The sequence below is a fragment of the Myxine glutinosa genome, chromosome 1 (genome assembly GCF_964187855.1).
Source record: "Myxine glutinosa chromosome 1, kmMyxGlut1.1, whole genome shotgun sequence".
NCBI classification, from domain to species: Eukaryota; Metazoa; Chordata; class Myxini; order Myxiniformes; family Myxinidae; genus Myxine; species Myxine glutinosa.
The window spans coordinates 253991655-254009163 of record NC_136261.1 but is presented as its reverse complement, the minus strand read 5'-3'; the positions used below and the strand labels follow the sequence as shown (position 1 = coordinate 254009163).

Here is a 17509-nt window from a genome sequence, read left to right as displayed (position 1 = left end):
CAGCGTTGTTAGCAGGGCCGGCGCTACCATTAGGCCAACTAGGCAGCGGCCTCGGGCGCAGACATCAGAGAGGCGCATTACTGAACTTGTAGCAATAGCTCGAAGACTTCCAAAGTCTATGCCGCCACAAGAAGTACTTCTCTTCATACTACAACAAAAACTCCTGGATAATGTGCCTCATGTTTCCGTTGCTTTAAGGATCCTTTTCACACTTCCAGTATCAGTGGCAAGTGGAACGTAGTTTCTCAAAGCTCAAAGTTATAAAACCTTACATACGCTCTACAATTTTGGAAAAGAGATTAGTTGGCTTGGCAACTATATCAATTGACCATGCCCATTGCCCAGGCATCAGCACTTGATCTGGTTGAATTTGTGACAAAATTTGCAAAGGAAAAGGCACGCAAAGTGAGATGTTGATGTGTCTGAAATTGAAACTTTTATGAGACATTTTAAACTCTGTTTGTCTGTTTTTTTGTTTGTTTCTCTGTCTGACTGTAAGCGAAATATTGTGGTGACATGACGGGTTGGTTACGCCAAGTATCCTTAAATGGTATATATACTTAAAGGTGTGTGAAGTAAAAGGTTTGAATGTTGTGTTGCCAATGGCTGAGGTATGCATTATACCGAGTGCCCTTTAGTTCAAAATGATTTGTGTTCCAAAATATTTTATTTTGTATTTGCGAAAGATAAAAATCAAAGATTGATTTATTTAAAATTTTGATTTTGCATATCTAAAACTTAATGCTCAAACCAAAAACTGTTTTGTTTATCTGTAATTTCCATTCACACACTCATAAAGGGACCACTTTCTTTATTTTGCATTGCAAACCACATATAGTGTCATATTTTTTTTAAGTGAAAGCCCATTTGCCCCAAAGCGTGGGGTAACGGGGCCACTGCCATATTAATGGATATTGCGCCTTTTATATTGGTGCTGTTGGCATCTTACGGTACTTATTCTTGCAATTTAAAATAAATTTAGCAGTTCCAAGTTTTCTACTTTTCATTTTTTCTACAAAACATCTTTTTAATAATCGAAGTTGGCAATAAAAAAATTTTTAGGGGGGGGGGGGAGGGGATGCAAGTAGCTGGCCTTGCCTACGGCGCAAAATAGTCTGGCGCCGGCCCTGGTTGTTGGTTTGGTAGTGGTAGCGTGATAGTATGGTGAATTTAGCAGTGAAGTTTGCCGAATGACTGACCATGTCGTATTTGAAGGGGTGTCTGCACCTGATGTAAGACTGATGCTGATGTTGTAAGACACAGGAATTGGAGAGTGAGATCTGTAATCCCCACTGGCCCAACAGCAAGGTCCAAACTCCATCTTTACGGATGACAACACCTGTCCACTCTTTACCTTTGCCCAGTGAAGGTGGGAAGGTGGTGGAGGTTATGTTGTCGCCCTTATCTGTCCGTCTGGTTGTTACTTCCAAAATCGAAGATTTTTCAAGTATATTGGTCGGTCGACATTGTTATTCTGTCTGTTTGTTTGTTTGTCACTCGCCTACAGATCACAATTCCAAACCGATTGTCATGAAACTTTACAAAGTTGTAGAGGTAGTCACAAGTGATAAGCCTATTGACTTTGACTTCAAAGGTCGAAGGTCATTTTAAGGTCTAACTTCTAAAATCATCATTTTTCATCTGATTAAATTGAAAGTTGAACAAGATTTCCTTATTTGGCTAGCAGGATAGTTCAGAGGTCGCACGGTCACTTTAACTGTCTTTTCTGGGTTTACTTTCTCAAGTGACAATAAAATGTCACCCTGGTCTTTCACATGCAGGGCATTGCATCAATGAGTGCCTTGTCTGTTGGAATGGGGATAATAATCCGGGGAGCGTTCTGCCAACAGTGGTTGCTGCTGCATATCAAAGATCCCAAGATGTTGTTTACAAAGCATAGGTCATTGTCACCATCATCCTGGACAAATTCCAAATTTCAGCTATGACAAATGCTTAGAAGGCAATGGCAAACAATCCAGTGTAATCCTTGCCATCAGGTGGCTTCTGTGGTATAGGAACGACTCTCGGGCAGACCAGTGAAGAGAGAATGACTTATTACATTATACTTAATAACTTGGAAAAAATATTTGATAATTTTTTCACCCTTTAAAAATAGTGTAATGTTGATTTGTTCAATAATTTTCCAGAGTTACACAAGATAACTTTTTGTAATACCAATGTAAATGCCAGGATATGAAAAAAAATGGATCTAATTCCAGTTTAAATTGATCTACTGTTTCTGCTGCCATTACCTTTCCAGAAAAAACATTCGTTGCACACGCGTTAACTCCTCCCTGAGTGAAAGGCCCATGCCTTATAATACGGAATCATCATAACTCTCCTCTTCTTCATTGTCAAGCTATGACCGCTGGTGCTATCACCGTCTATTCTGCTGAAAAACTTTCCTGTGAAATCGTAACATGAAATATTGGGGAAAAAAACAGTTCACTTTTAGATAATAATTAATTGGCGAGGCTGTTTAAATAATGTTCTGAGTTAATAAACGATGAAAAGCAAATCTAAACAAGTCTTCTCAAGTAAATAATTTTGGGTAAACACTGAAAAAGGTAAAGACAGACCATTCTTTGGTCCCCATGTTCTCTTGATAGTGCAAGAACCTTTCTGAATCTGTTCAGTCAAATTTCTTCTGCCTACTACTTCAGGAAGGCAAGCCATTTCCAATTTTTGACTTTGTGAAATCCCCTACTTTGCTATTATCAACGTTTTCTTCTCCCATTGACTCTGATTGCAGTTCACCTATGTCATTCCACATTTACCTTATATGTCAGACTTTCCTGTGCATGTATATTCTTTGTCTACTTGTCCTTATTTCCCCCTTGCTGCTCACACATGTACCTACTTTTATGTTGCCTGTCTGTTCGTTTCTTGCCCAAATTCTCCATTCCTAGTCTACCAGTTTCTCTCAACTGCATTGTTGAAGTATTGGCCACTCACCCCTCAGCTTTTCCTCAAGCCTTAATCTTGATACAAACAACAACAAAAAATAAACCGCAAAAAGAATACCTGCGCAATAGGTAGCGTTCTCCTTCCTGTATCCGTGTGGACACCTTATAAGTCGCCGACGCATCATCAGCGGGTGATCTGAGGAACAGGTGCACGAATTTCAATGAGAACTTCTGCACAAGTACACTAAACCCGTGTCAAAGCAGGAGGCCATATGGCGCACAGATTTAACAAAGTACATTTGTCGGTGAGTGTCCAACACGATGCATCAGGCTGAGCAAATAAACCAGCCCCGAGAAGAATATAAATTGGCAGAGACATTGATACGCATTTCTTCACTAGGCCTCTGAAGTGAGACGGTTTTCACTCCATGCAGGTGACAAGCAGTTGTGTGGCTGTGGTTAAGCTCTCGGTCTGTTCGGCACATGCTTTAATCAGCCATTTTCCTATTGGTGAATAAAGCCAAGGCATTGCTGCTGTGTGCACCAAAAACTCTGCAACAATAACTCCACTTGTACTGGGGGTACATTCATTCTCATTCAGTCACGAATGTGGAAAGCATAAGCTCAAATCCATGGTAAGAAAACTATTTCACAAATTTTAGCTTTGCACTTCTGAAGATAAAATTGACTCTGACATTATGACACACATAACTGCCAATTTGCCACGATTAAAATTTCTTTTTCTGGAATTTTATTCCATTAATCGTACTTTTGCACTGATATTGGCAGCACATTTCAAAATGTGTTTGAAAACTCTTGTCTTGGAGAAACTTGAATATTTTTTCAGAAACGATTTATTCATGGCACGTTACAAAGCCTACATTTACAGTGTAAACTACAAAAGCAACGTTCAGTTTATTCAATGTGAATGCATGTGGTAACTCTGAGGGCACCTTCATAAGACTTCTTAAAAGGTTGCTGGAGGATACTAGAAAGTTCCAGTGTGGTATTAAGCCTGAGCACCAAGCTTTGCGAGCTTTAAAGTCTTCTTATTGTGGGTGTCTTCTGATACCTCAGGGAGATGGATGCCCCTGCCTTGCATAACCCCAGGTCACCTGTGGGCAAGGTGTAGTACCTTTCAGCCCCCCTTACCAAGGTAACGGTCCGCAGCCATGCGGTTTAAATGATAGATGGCTCTGCACATCTGGTGGATGAGAGTCCAGTTGACTCCAACACCACGGGCGGAAGAGGGTGAATTCCCCAACGGCCAGCAGAGAGACGGAGAGGAGTGGCGACCCCTCACCGTCTATACCACACACTTATCCGTGTGTACCAGCCATAGAAAGGCAATGCCATCATTGCCCAAGGAGACTTGACATCATCATCAAAGTCTTCTGGTGGGTTGGCTAAGTTGGATATCAGTAAGTACTAGTGGTATTATGTTGAGAGCAAATTTGGGTAAGTTAACAAGGCCGTAGCAACAATCTGTGGTGGTGTTGTGGCAACCCTAAAAATCAGATCTGGAGTCAAGTCTTACGGGTCAAAATGAGTCGTCTAAATCACAATTTTTTATTATTATCCCTACCATATCCGTGTGCACTTTCCTCCATTACTCACCCTACCCTCCTAACACCCCCTCCCTGTACCTTACCCCTTCTTGCTCAACTGCTTTTATGTTACATTCTTAGATTTAAAACTTTCTTCAACTGCATGCAGTGAACATGTAAGAATAATTGAACATTCTCAAATGTAATAACATGAACATAAACAGAGATGGAAGTCACAATTGTGTGCTTGTCAACCAAGTAAATGCAGATGCCGACCTAACCTGTCATGATCACCCCACCTCAGTTCCTTTTCCACCAATTAGTCTTTTTCCTTTTCACTTCCTCTTATCGTCTTTTATAGGGAATGCTATTTCAAGTGTACTTCTAATCACATTTACAACGACTCATAAATTACTTGATTGAATATCAGGCTTAAAGATTTGTCTCAAGGTTTGAGTTATGGGTGCTACAGTTTTTGGTACAAGGTTCAAGTCTTCAATCTCAAATCTTCAGTTGAGTCAAGAGACGGGCAAAAAAAAAAGGATTCTTATTCAAGTACAATTATCCAACTCCAGTACTCAGGCCTGTGGATAAGTAGTGTTTTCTGATTGTTCTTTGGGACCATGTAGAAATTTCTCAGAGATTAGCTGAAAAGTTTCCTTTCTCCTCTTACTCATTGGAGCCATCTATGATCTATTATTAATGAAAGGTGAATGAGAGAAGAGGGTGGGACCATGTTGAACCACACATTGTGCATAAGGAGGGATTGAGAGAGCTGGCACTTGCTCTTTGCATATGCACCCGGCCCAAAAGGGACTCGATGTTTCAACCTTGATGTTTGGGTGAAATTACATTGAGATGTTAAACAAGAATTCGACGTCTGTGCAATGGCAGTTCAACATTGCTGAAGCGTTTTGTTGTTGTCGTAACTTATTTTTGACTGCTGGGCACCGAACTACAATCGATTAAAAACATATGGTTTTGTTTCTTCTTTAAGCCTTTTTTGGCTTTACAGACCATTACTTACAAGTGTGGGTTATGGTGAAGCAGGAGAGAATGGAGAATTATTGAATGCCACAAATAGCAAGGGCGAGAGCACTAGACTCAATACAACATCAATATGTAGAATCATATATATATATATATACGCCACAGACCCTTAAGACTCTTATAACCCTTTGGGGCCCCTAATACCCTCAAGACCCCTTCGACCTTTAAGACCCCTTCAACCTTTAAGACCCAAAGATCCTTAAGACTCCTTTATCTTTAAGACACTTTTGACACCTTTAGATCTCTAGAACCCCTAGACCCTTATACCCCTTAAGTCCCTTTAGACTCCTTTGACCTTGACACCATTTTGACCCCTTACACCCTCAGACAGATGACAACTTGACCCTTGACCATTTAGAGCTTTAGACCACTTGGACCTTTTTAGACCGTTTTTACATGCTTGAGAGATTAGACCCTTTTGACCCCTTATACATTAACTACTATTGCAACGTACTCTTTCGAGCTTTAGACCATCTAGAACATTTTTTTAGCGCACACAACACAAACATCTTTAGTGTTCTTTACAAAACAGTACAGAAAATACTCTTTTCAGCAAGTAATACGCAAACTCGACCCACCCAGGGGGTGGTTACTCTGCTAGTGTAGAATAAAGTAAAAATAAAAGTGACAAATATTCCTGCTAGAGTTATATTTTACAACATGCAGAAAGATCCAGGGTGTTCGGGGAATTTATATCTGCTACCGGTTATGGAGAAATCTCTCAGTAATGGACAGTTTGTGGCTCCATTTGGTGCAGAACAGTATCGCATTTATGAGCGGCTTGTAGAGAGAGGGTCTTTCAGTAGTATTTGTGAGCTGTCTATTTGAGTGGCAAATCGGAGCCAAGAAATGGAGGGAGTGTAGAAAAGATCCAATCACCTGTGTACAGTGTGTTGTATTCAAGTAATGCTTTGTATATTGTCTTTTAAATAAACTCAAGTTTGGACCACATCTGGCTTGGCTGTAAATCGATTCTTGAAAGTATCTTGGTTTTTTTTGACAAGCAAGCCATTTACATGTGGTGTGATTCCTAAAAAACAAGTTGGGCTCGATGCTCTGCTGCAGTTTCAGAGAGCCTCATTGGCAATTCTGCCTGAGTTATCTTGAAAATTAAACTCGTTTGAGAAACAGGCCTGTAAACTCAGGGGAAGACTTTTGTTAATTTTGACAAGAAGAGTGACACAAGTGAGCCAAAGTGAGCAACAAGATTTGGTAAGAATAACAAGGTAACAATAAAAGAATAACAAATAAGCCTGGTGTTGGCTTAGCGGTTAGGGTGCCGGCTTGGGATCCTAGGATCCTGGATTTGAATCCTGGTCGATCGCTGAATTAACACCAGGGTGGTTGACTCAGCCTGTCATCCTTCCGAGGTCGGCAAATTGAGTACCAGTTCAATGGTAATTCCCTGTGTGTCGCAAAAGGTGACCACAAAAATTAATTGTAAGGTTTTCCAAATGGTCTTTGTGTGTAAAGAAAAGGATAAAGGTGTAACTCCAGAATTTATCATTTTCACTGAACTGCCAGATGGCTCCAACAACTGACCAAATTGTCATCTTCTCCAGATCAGAAATACAAGGTCACAATCCCACCTTGCCTGTTTATCAGCTGATTAACTGTCTGGTATGAGGTGGGACCATCTGTAAAATAATAAATAGGATTTTACTACAGAGACAGAGGTTGCTGAACTAAACAATAAATTAAAGGATGGGATTCAGGTCACCACCTTGAGAGTTACCAGTCTAGGAGCAGGAGAAAGAATCGCAACCGGTGCAACACTTTTTGATGTTATGCAGGAAATATGCCAGCCAGTGAAAGAGAAGACTGCAGATGCAAGTAATGAATGATTAATCCTCAATTTATTATTCATTTCCCAGTGGATGAAGTCCTTCCTCATCTGATGCTGATTGGAGTTTCACGTATTTGATATAGTTACCAAGCGTGAGTTGGGGAGTGAGCAGCCATGAGAATTGAACCCCCACCAGCCAGAGGAGAAAAACATGTTTTTAGCCACTCAACCGAACATTTAGTTCCAAGAATCCAAAGAAAAATGATTCATAAAAGATACTTGATAAAAAGCATTCAAATACAGTACCAGGTGTTGATTTGCATAACCCTGTTCATTTTCTCAACAATTACAATTTTTTTTCAAAAAAATTCAATTCTCAATTCAACCATTTCCTTGATGAAACATCATCTCTTACCATGTTTTTCTGGGCACGTTGTACACCTGTCAATACCCCAGGCAGCTCCAACACTTCCACAGCAAACATCTTGATGCGTCAGCATGGGTAGAGGTCGAGTGCACTGGAAAGCAGAATCCAAGAATTCTGTCTTGTAACAAAAAACTTTCAAAGTAAAAAATGCAAACTAAATAACCGGTTCAAGTCAAACCTTCAGCCAAAAAACAAATCCCAAGAAACCCCGGTTTAGGTTCACGTCTTCTTGGCAAGATTTTGATCAAACATGTTTTTCCACGTCAGGGTAGAAGACCAAATGAAACGAATAATCCACCAATTAAGCGTTTCAAAAAAAAACAAAAAAAACTTCAGTTACAGCAGTGAATTAAGAAAGGATTAAATAAACAGCCTCTGGATTAAGCAAGCACGTTCTATCACAGCCTCCTGGCACAACCAGTGCAAATCAAGTCAACGGACACATTAGACTGTCTCTGTCTTAATAGGAATGCACTTTAAATGATATCAAACTAACCGGGTGGACATAAAATAAGGAGGGGAATGAATGCCTTGTTTCCATATTGAAATATTTGCTTCTTTATTTGACAAATCATCCTGAGACAATTCATTTTAAGTTTATTAAATAATTGTTGATTACAAAGTTTGTTGAACATCTTCAAGGGACAAACATGTGTAACCATTCATTTAAAAACCGTGTGGTTTTAGGACTCACATTTTCTTTTGGAGAACTAAGATCTAAAGAGGGGAAAAATTAATGCTTTTATACAAGTCCAATGATTTACTCCACCACCAAAGATGTATATAAAGGTTATGTTTTCACCTGTCTGTTTATTGTGAAAATTTGATTGAAAACTTTATGAAAAAAGAAATTGAAAATTTTGGTCATATCTTGGCCTGTCTGGCTTGTATGTATGTATGTATGTATGTATTGTATGTATTGTATGTATTGTATGTATTGTATGTATTGTATGTATTGTATGTATTGTATGTATGTATGTATGTTTGTATGTATGTTTGTTTGTCTGTGAGTGCAATAACTCACGAATGCTTTCAGCTATCTTCGTCAAACGATACCAGAGGTCCCCCCCCCCCCCCCCGAAGGAATAAAGTGAGGCTGTCAATGTTATTTGACTATATAGGTCAAAGGTCAAGGTGACAGTGACGTCATTTACATAAAACACATTTTGGGCTCTGTTGCGCTGAATATTTAGTGTAGTGAGATGCAGTGGTCGGCAAAATACTGCCAAAGGGAAGTCTTTCGGATTGTCAATGTTATTTGACTATATATGTCAAAGGTCAAAGGTCAAAGGTGAAGGTTCTCTCGATTTTTGTCATTCCTGTCAGGCTACCTTCTGAAGCCTTCCTGTCTTTTTGTTACTTGGAAAATCGAAGAATTTTCAAGTATATTGGTTGGTCTTGTGCGTAATCCTGTCTGTCTGTCTGTTTGTTTGTCTGTCAATCGCCTACAGGTCACAATTTTGAAACCAATCTTCACGAAACTTCACCAGAGGGTGGAGTTGGTCATAAGGAAGAAGCCTATTGATTTTGAGGTCAAAGGTCATCTTGAGGTCAAATTTCTAAAATTGTCATTTTTTCATCCGATTAACTTGAAAATTGAACAGCAATTGCATAGTACCTCACTGAATTGGGAAATCAACTATTTTAAGGTCAAAATGTCAAAGGTCAACTCAAGGCCAAACTTATAAAAGAATAAATGTTCATCTGAAAAATCGTCAATTTTCATCCGATGAACTTGATAATTTAACAGCAATTACATAGTGCATTACTGAATTGGCAAACCAACTATTTTTGAGGTGAAAAGGTCAAAGGTTAACTCAAGGTCAAACTTCTAATATCATCAATTTTCATCTGAAAAATCATCAATTGTAATCCGATTGATCCAAGCTTTGATTAAGTTCATCAATTTTAATCCGATTGACCCGAGCTTTGATTAGGTTCATCAATTTTAATCTTGATGAAATGGACAATTTACTCGATCAATGGCAACCTTTTTGGGGGGGGGGGGGGGGGGATTTGCAAGTATCGTGCTCTGCATGACGTTTTCTTGTTTGTTTTTCTGTTTGTATGTCTGTGAATAGGATATCTCTAAAAGTTGTGGATGGATTCGGACGAACTTTGATGGAAAGGTTAGGTATGTAACAAGGACGAAATTATTACATTTTGGTGAAGATCTGGATCCGGATCCGGATACTATAATTTTTTAAAAGTGATTATTCACCATTGAGATATAGGGCCAAAAACGATATGACATTTCAAAAATATTTTGATGATATTTCAAAAAGTTGTGGATGGTTTATGACAAAACTAGGTGGATGAATTGGATAGGTGACACAAGAACAAGCCGATTACATTTTGGTTCAGGTCCGGATCCAGATCTGGCCTATTAGTGGGATAGAAAACGTAAACTGTTCAGTGTGGTTGAGATATGTGTCTTACCTCGTACCATTCTAGTTTAACATTGGGGAGGTGATCAGCCTTAACATGTGTGGAATGCTCAAATCAAAAGAAGAAAGTTTGAGCTGGTTCTACAAAATATAGAAATCCCAGTTTATTATTACCCTAAATGACATATAAACTCATGCATTTACTACATCTACAAGAAATCAGTTTGACATTCTCGGCAAGTCACGCATAATCTGGTGCACGGCAACGAGTCATTTAAATTCCAAATGCACAAGAACGCCGAAGTTATCAGAAGTAATACCAGATCCGGTTTCCAGAAGTGAGTTTCCAATACAAACACTATTAGGAACTGAAATGTTTCATTCGTTTGGAAAGATTGTGGATAGCTCAACAGTATTCCAGCCCAGAGGCATATCGTGTGCCTATTAAACTAAGGAAGACGAATGGGTGCAGCACTCAGTGGGTGGTCAGGTAGGAGTTTGCACCCAGCAGCAGTGGACACAGTGACCTCGAAGCAGGGGCACATGTCTAGCACAGGATACACAGCTTGGGGTTCAAGTATTGCTCTATATTAGCGATGTCTCACCACAAATATTGCATCCACTCTGGCAACTCTACCCACAATCACCCTCCACCAGTATTAACATATATATTTCCAGTATCCTCACTTGCTTCCTCTCCTATAATCAGATCTGCGCTCTGGTGCCTTAGTGACGGATCTGAAGCTTTGAGAATGATGCCCTATTTCACACCTGGGGCCACCCGAATGCGTGTCTAACCAGTGCCTGGAAGATTTATTGCCAACCATGTGAGCAGGTTTATGTTTTTCCAACCATGCCCTGGAGTGTCTTAAAGTCCGGATTTAAACAAATGATTCAGGAGCCATCGGAGGTTGTTTCGCATATTCTGTTCAATGGATTTGGCACGATTCCACTCTCAAGGGGTTTGAATGGGCAAGAAGACAAAGACAGGCAGAGACACTAGACTTCAACAATAAACAACATGGCAGGACCACCATCAAGTAGATAGAACAAAATTCTGACAAATAATCTACACTTCATAAAGTTTTACCCAGATAGCTCATAGCCAGCCACTTGCTGCAAATTAAATGAAATGTAAATTGAAAAAAGGAAGCAAAATCTTTTTCTTTTTTTAAAGTAGGTTTAACCTTTCGCTTATGCAGAACTTTACAGATATCACCTGGAGAGCAAAGACATGAGGGGAGAGCAAAGACATAAATTACAATAATATTAATAGGCAATATCATACACTGTATTGGCTTTGAGGCTGGGAGTATGGGCTCAGATGAGAATGCTCAATAGGCAATTATACAAAAAGGGCTGGCATGTTTTGTTGGAGAAGAACTGAGAAGGAGTAGTAAAGGGAAAGGAGAGTGGAAAGAAAAATGGAAGAAGGGGAGGAAAGAGAAGGAGTTGTAGGGAGCATATGTGGGCAGTAGTCAGTCTAAACTATGATTGTATGGGTGTGTATATGTATGTATGTATACATATGTATGTATCCCTAATATGGAATGGTGAAAAATATGGACAACCTCTAAAACAACATGTGGTTAATTTCACTCACTTTATTGTCTTTGACTTCCAAGAAGCATTGGCCTTGCAAAGGTAGGCCTACTTCAGAGTCTGCCCAGTGCCGAGATCCTGCTTGTCCAAAGTGCTCTGCTTGCTCTCTGTGCCCTGAAAGAGGGAAGCGACGATGGTGATGGAGTGCGTGAGATGGCAGCGAAGATTGAGCACTCGTAGCATGGCGATGGCTTCCTGTCTGGCGAGGGATCGTGGTATGTGGCTGGTGTTGCCTCGGCATGGGCAAGCCTCCATCCATTCGAGCGACCTGATGAATTTGCACCGATGCTTCTGGAGGATGCTTCACATGGACATTCACCAGGTCGAGTGAGTTTGGAAATTGCTGTATTATTTCTGTCAGAAATACCAAGTATACCCAGAATTATATATTTTTTCACAGTATACTCACATCGTTTCACAGTCATATCTGATGAAGCTCCAATGAATTGCATTCACAAATATACCACACAATGGGTTGCAATCTCATGAGTCACAATCAGCAAAGTGGAAGTTTTATTTTTCTACTTTAAAAAAAAGTATCTGGGACTCATGCAGTAGGGTGGACATATATCACATGGAGGAAAAGGTAATTAGGAAATAATAGTGTATGCTTACTTAAATTACTAGGATAGTATACATTGAAGAAATCAACATAGGACATGAAATTTGAACCTGGGATACCGGCATCATGAACTAAGTGCTCAAGTGGGAATGCTAAAAAGGGTCCCCCCAAATTTTAAAAAAATATAATTTTATTGGTAACCTATCTTCGTATTAGCAAACTTTTATTAGTATTAGCAAACTGAAATGTATAATTTTATTTTATTAGACAACAGCCTATCAAACATGGGTTACATCAGCACCTTGATGTTTTAGGCCACTGTATATGTAAAATATCAATCCTTCTGTTGACATTCACAGAAGCCTGGGAAGGGAACAGGAAACCTCATATAGTTTACAGGGATGTCAGTGAGGATGGAAGAAAAACAATAATTTAATATTTATAAACAAACAAACAAACAAAAACATTAAAATTTCAAAACAATATAAATATTTATTGTCCGTTTATATGCATAAATCCATACCCATAAAAATCATATCCATAATCATATCATAAATCATATCCCTATCCATATCCGCTACCCATAAATGCCCATTCATATGAAAACTCTGCTTGGTGCAAAAATCTTTATAATAAATTTTTTTTAGTGATTTTTCTAGTGCGCTGAGTTATCCTCCCAGGCCCTGCCCACCCACCCCAAAAGGCAATAACATGAGGTAATGTACCACATGACCGTAACATGTAATTTGTTCTTGTAAATTATGGTCATGCAAAAGTATTTTCTCGCCAAGCTTGTAGTAGTCCTTCTGCATCTTCCTGTTAGTTGCGCATGCCAGATATTTCTTCATCATGATCTACACTTTCTCAGAATCTGAAATATCTTCATGCAATATTACAGTGGCAAAATTCATTATTTGAGTTTGACAAAGTTATCGGTTCAGCCATTCTGCATTATAGGCATATACAGTGCCTTTAGAAATTCTACACCACCTTTCAAAATTTTCACCTTTTGTTGCCTTATATCCTAGAATTAAATTGCATTAAATCACACTTTTTCCACCTATATTTACACATTGTAATACACAACTTCCAAGTGAAAACAAATTCTACAAATTTCAGAAAATTAATAAAAAAATACAAAACTAGATTATCTTGGTTGGATAAGTATCCACCCCCCTTATAATAGCACTTGTAAATTAGCTCAAGTGTAACCAATCACCTTCAAAATCACACACTAAGTTAGTGGCCTCTACATGTGTTAAATTGTTGTGATTCTGATTATTTCAGAATAAATTCAGCTGTTGCTGTAGGTTTCCTTTGCTGGGTAGTGCATTTCACAGCAAAGACAACCATGAGCACCAATAAACTTTCAAAAGACCTCCAGGATAAAGTTGTGGAAAGGCACATATCAGGGGATGGGTATAAAAATATTTAGGCCTTGAATATACCTTGGAGCACAGACAAGACTATCATTAACAAGCGGCAGGCATATGGTACCACCAAGACCCTGCCTATATCAGGCCGTCCCTCCAAACTGGATGACCAAGCAAGGAGGAGACTGATCAGAGAGTCTACCAAGAGAACAATTGCAACTTTGAAAGAGCTACAGGCCTATATGGCAAAGACCGGTCACTGTGTGGATGTGACAAAAATATCCCAAGCACTCCACAAGTCTGGCCTGTACGGTAGGGTGGCAAGAATGAAGCCATTACTCAAAAAAGCTTACCTTGAGCCCCCTTTGAGCTATGAAAAAAACTCTGGACATTCTAAAGCCATGTGGCAAAAAGATTTGTGGTCTGACGAAACCAAGATGTAACTGTTTGGCCTAAATGCAAAATGTTACATTTGGGGCAAACCCAACACTGCGCATCACCAACATAACACCATCCATACTGTGTGTGAAGCATGGTGGTGGTATCATCATATTATGGGGATGTATTTCATCAGCAGGGACTGAGGCACTTGTCAGGATAGACAGGAAAATGGATAGAGCAAAATACAGAAAAATCCCAGAGGATAACCTGCTGCCCTCTGCAAGAAAGTTGAAATTGGGACGGAAGTTCACATTTCAGTTTGACAATGACCCGTCACACACAGCCAAGCTACAATGGAGTGGCTAAGGAACAAAAAGATAAATGGCCTTGAGTGGCCCAGTCAGAGCCCCGACCTAAATCCAATCGAAAATCTGTGGCATGACTTGAAGATTGCTGTCCATCAATGCTCCGCATGCAACTTGACTGAGCTTGAACAGTTTTGTGCAGAAGAATTGGCAAATATTGCCCAATCAAGTGGTTCAAAGTTGGTAGAGACCTATCCCAACAGACTCACAGGTGTAAATGCTGTCAAAGTTGCTTCCAACGAGTATTAACTCTGGGGGTGGGCACTTATACAGCCAATATATACCAGTTTTGTATTTTAAATTAATTTTCTGAAATTTGTAGAATTTGTTTTTCACTTGAAAGTTGTGGGTTATGACGTGTAAATAAAGGTAGAAAAAGTCTGATTTAATGCACTTTAATTCGAGGCAATAAGGCAACAAAAAGTGAAAATATTGAAAGGGGGTGTAGACTTTCTATAGGCACTTTAAGTAGAAGGATAGTTTGCTGAATTGTCTCACAATGGCTTCACTGCAAGAGCATAATAGTGTGGTAACATTGTGGCTTTTGTGGTAAAAGCACCAACATTGGTATAAATAAAGTTTAATATGTACTAAACAATTTCAGATATAGTGACAAGCTGAACATTTCCCCTGATGCTCATAAATGGGAAAAATCCTAGATGGCCATTGCACGAATTGCATATCTTCGGCAATTTATTCTACAAAAATTCATAGCTATTCATTTTAGGAATCATATAATATTTGTGTTTCTTTGCAGATGGCTGAGCTTCAATACCTGCATCATGTCAGCAAAGAAGAGGTGTAAGCTTCTTCACAGTGAGAGTCTGCAGCCATCTACATCTACACCTGATACTATTGATTGGACACTGTGTGCCTTGTGTAAAGAACAGCAAATTCTAAATGGACAGTTGTTAAAGATTTGGGTGACAATTTGACAAATTTCCGTGAACTTGGAAACCAGCCAGTTCCAGTAGACATATGTTAATTTCTTGATGAAGGTAATTTCCTGAGTAATTATAATACTAAAACGACCTGAGTAATTAACTAAAACTATTACCTAAGGTAATTAATTACCAAACTAAAACTACCTGAGTCGTACACAGATTTGACTCCTGTGACGGGGAGGGACGAGTACGCTCTGTCCCTTCCATTGATATTGTACTCTCACAAGTGATGACCATCATGTAAAGGCTGTCCTCGAAGATGAGAACAAGTGGCAAAAGCAACACAGCAGCTCATAAGCAAAGAGAACCAGAGCATTACTGATCCAATCTCCTGGGCTTCATTCCATGCAAATTCACAGCAACCAGGCAACGTTGACGTCACAATCACATTATTTCTGCCATTGTTCCCTAATGATTCAAAGTCTGTGGCTATGACTCGTTATTCGATGGATGTTGTCTAACATGCTGTGAAATTTCTGAACCCTGTACAGGTTGGGTTGGATTTGGAATTGGATAACATTGGATCAAAAGGGCTGTTTTTGTATTGGGCGTAACCAATTTTAGCATGCAATCGTCCTCATGAAGATTTCTATTTATTTATTTATTTTTAGAATAAATGATGGTGCCATTGGATTCCTTATGCCTGAGAACATAGAGAGGGACACTGCATTCATGTTTTTAATGTCATAAATTGCTGAAGATATGCGACTTCATAGATTTTTGCAATTAGTTCGGTGGTCATCTTGGAGTTTTCCCATTTATGGGCGTCAGAGGAAATATTCAGCTTGGCACTATATCTGAAATAATTTGGTACATATTATACATGGTCTATGCCAATTTTAGTGCTTTTACCACGAAAAGCATAATTTCTCACAATTTTCTCATTTATCTGCTCACTATAAGGCCAGCCTTGATTGTGGGCTATTTTTGATGCAGGATCACCAAACTTGACTTTTTCACTCGCAAGTCTCACGTAATTTAAAAAATAAAAATAAAAAAAATTCTAAATTATCTTTACTCTCCAGTGTGTTGGACGGCTTCAAAAAAGTATTTGGACCAGTGTAAACCAGTTCAAAAGTGTGTGTTGGATCAGTGCGGACCAGTTCAAAAAAGTGTGTTTAGACCAGTGTGGACCGGTTCAAAAAAGTGTGTTTGGACCGGTGTGGACCGGTTCAAAAAAGTGTGTTTGGACCTGTGTGGACTGGTTCAACAAAGCTTTTATCTTACGACCTCCGCCACCAAAGGTAGGCAGAGGTTAAGTTTTCACCCCCGTCTGTTTTTGTCTGTTTATTTGTCTGTCTGTCTATCTCTGAACAAGATATCTCAAAGTTGTGGATGGATTCCGACGACATTTGGGGGACAGGTTGGGTGTGTGGCAAGGATGAAATGATTAGATTTTGGTGAAAATCTGGATCTGGAAGCGGATCCATTAATTTTTGACATGATTCTTCACCATTAAGAGATAGGGCCAAAAATGATATATAGCACAATATCTGAAAAGTTGTGGAAGGATTCGGACGAAACTAGTTGGACAGGATGGGTATGTGGAAAATAAGAATTTATTCAATTTTGGTGAAGATCCGGATGTGGTTGAGGATACGATAATTTTTTTTAAATGTAAGTTATTCTTCACCATTGAGAGATGGGACCAAAAACGATTTGTAGCATGATATTTCAGACAGCTGTGGACGAGTTATGACAAAACTAGTTGGATGAGTCGGTTAAGCGACAAGAACAAGCTGATTCGATTTTGGCTCAGGTCCGGATCCAGATTCGGCCTATCAGTGCGATACAAAACGTAAATTGTTCAGCCGGTTGAAGGTATGTGCTCTACCGAGTGCTGTTCTAGTTTGCAAATTACAAGTTTAACATTACAAATGCCTCTTATCCATATAAAAACACATTTTCACTGCCTAACAGCATTAGGACCTACCTTACCAACCTGACTGAATTACATAATTGTTTACCAATTTCAGGATACTTCTACTACTGAGCAATTTTATAAGTTATACAAAATATAAACAATTTTTTTGTATATCTATAAAACGCCGAAATACTTTACCAGGAATACCTCAATGCACATCCAGCTGCCCCTTATGTATCACTAGCAAAAGTATCCATCCCCAGTGACGGGGAAAGCAAGAAAGAGTACTTGGCTCTAGTTATGAGAAAGTTTAAG

At 39.2% G+C, this 17509-nt stretch overlaps 1 protein-coding gene across 2 annotated transcripts in view; it reads right to left on the bottom strand.

Annotated features, from left to right (window-relative positions):
- The window catches only part of LOC137436425 (latent-transforming growth factor beta-binding protein 1), a 327003-nt gene that overhangs the window by 201667 nt on the left and 107827 nt on the right, over positions 1 to 17509 (bottom strand). For both annotated transcript variants that reach the window (XM_068130197.2, XM_068130206.2), the window contains exons 7-9: positions 11707 to 12059; positions 7705 to 7807; positions 3025 to 3102 (exon numbers count right to left, since the gene is read on the bottom strand). In XM_068130197.2, coding sequence (XP_067986298.2) covers positions 3025 to 3102; positions 7705 to 7807; positions 11707 to 12059 — 534 coding nt within the window. The remainder of the gene's footprint in view (positions 1 to 3024; positions 3103 to 7704; positions 7808 to 11706; positions 12060 to 17509) is intronic.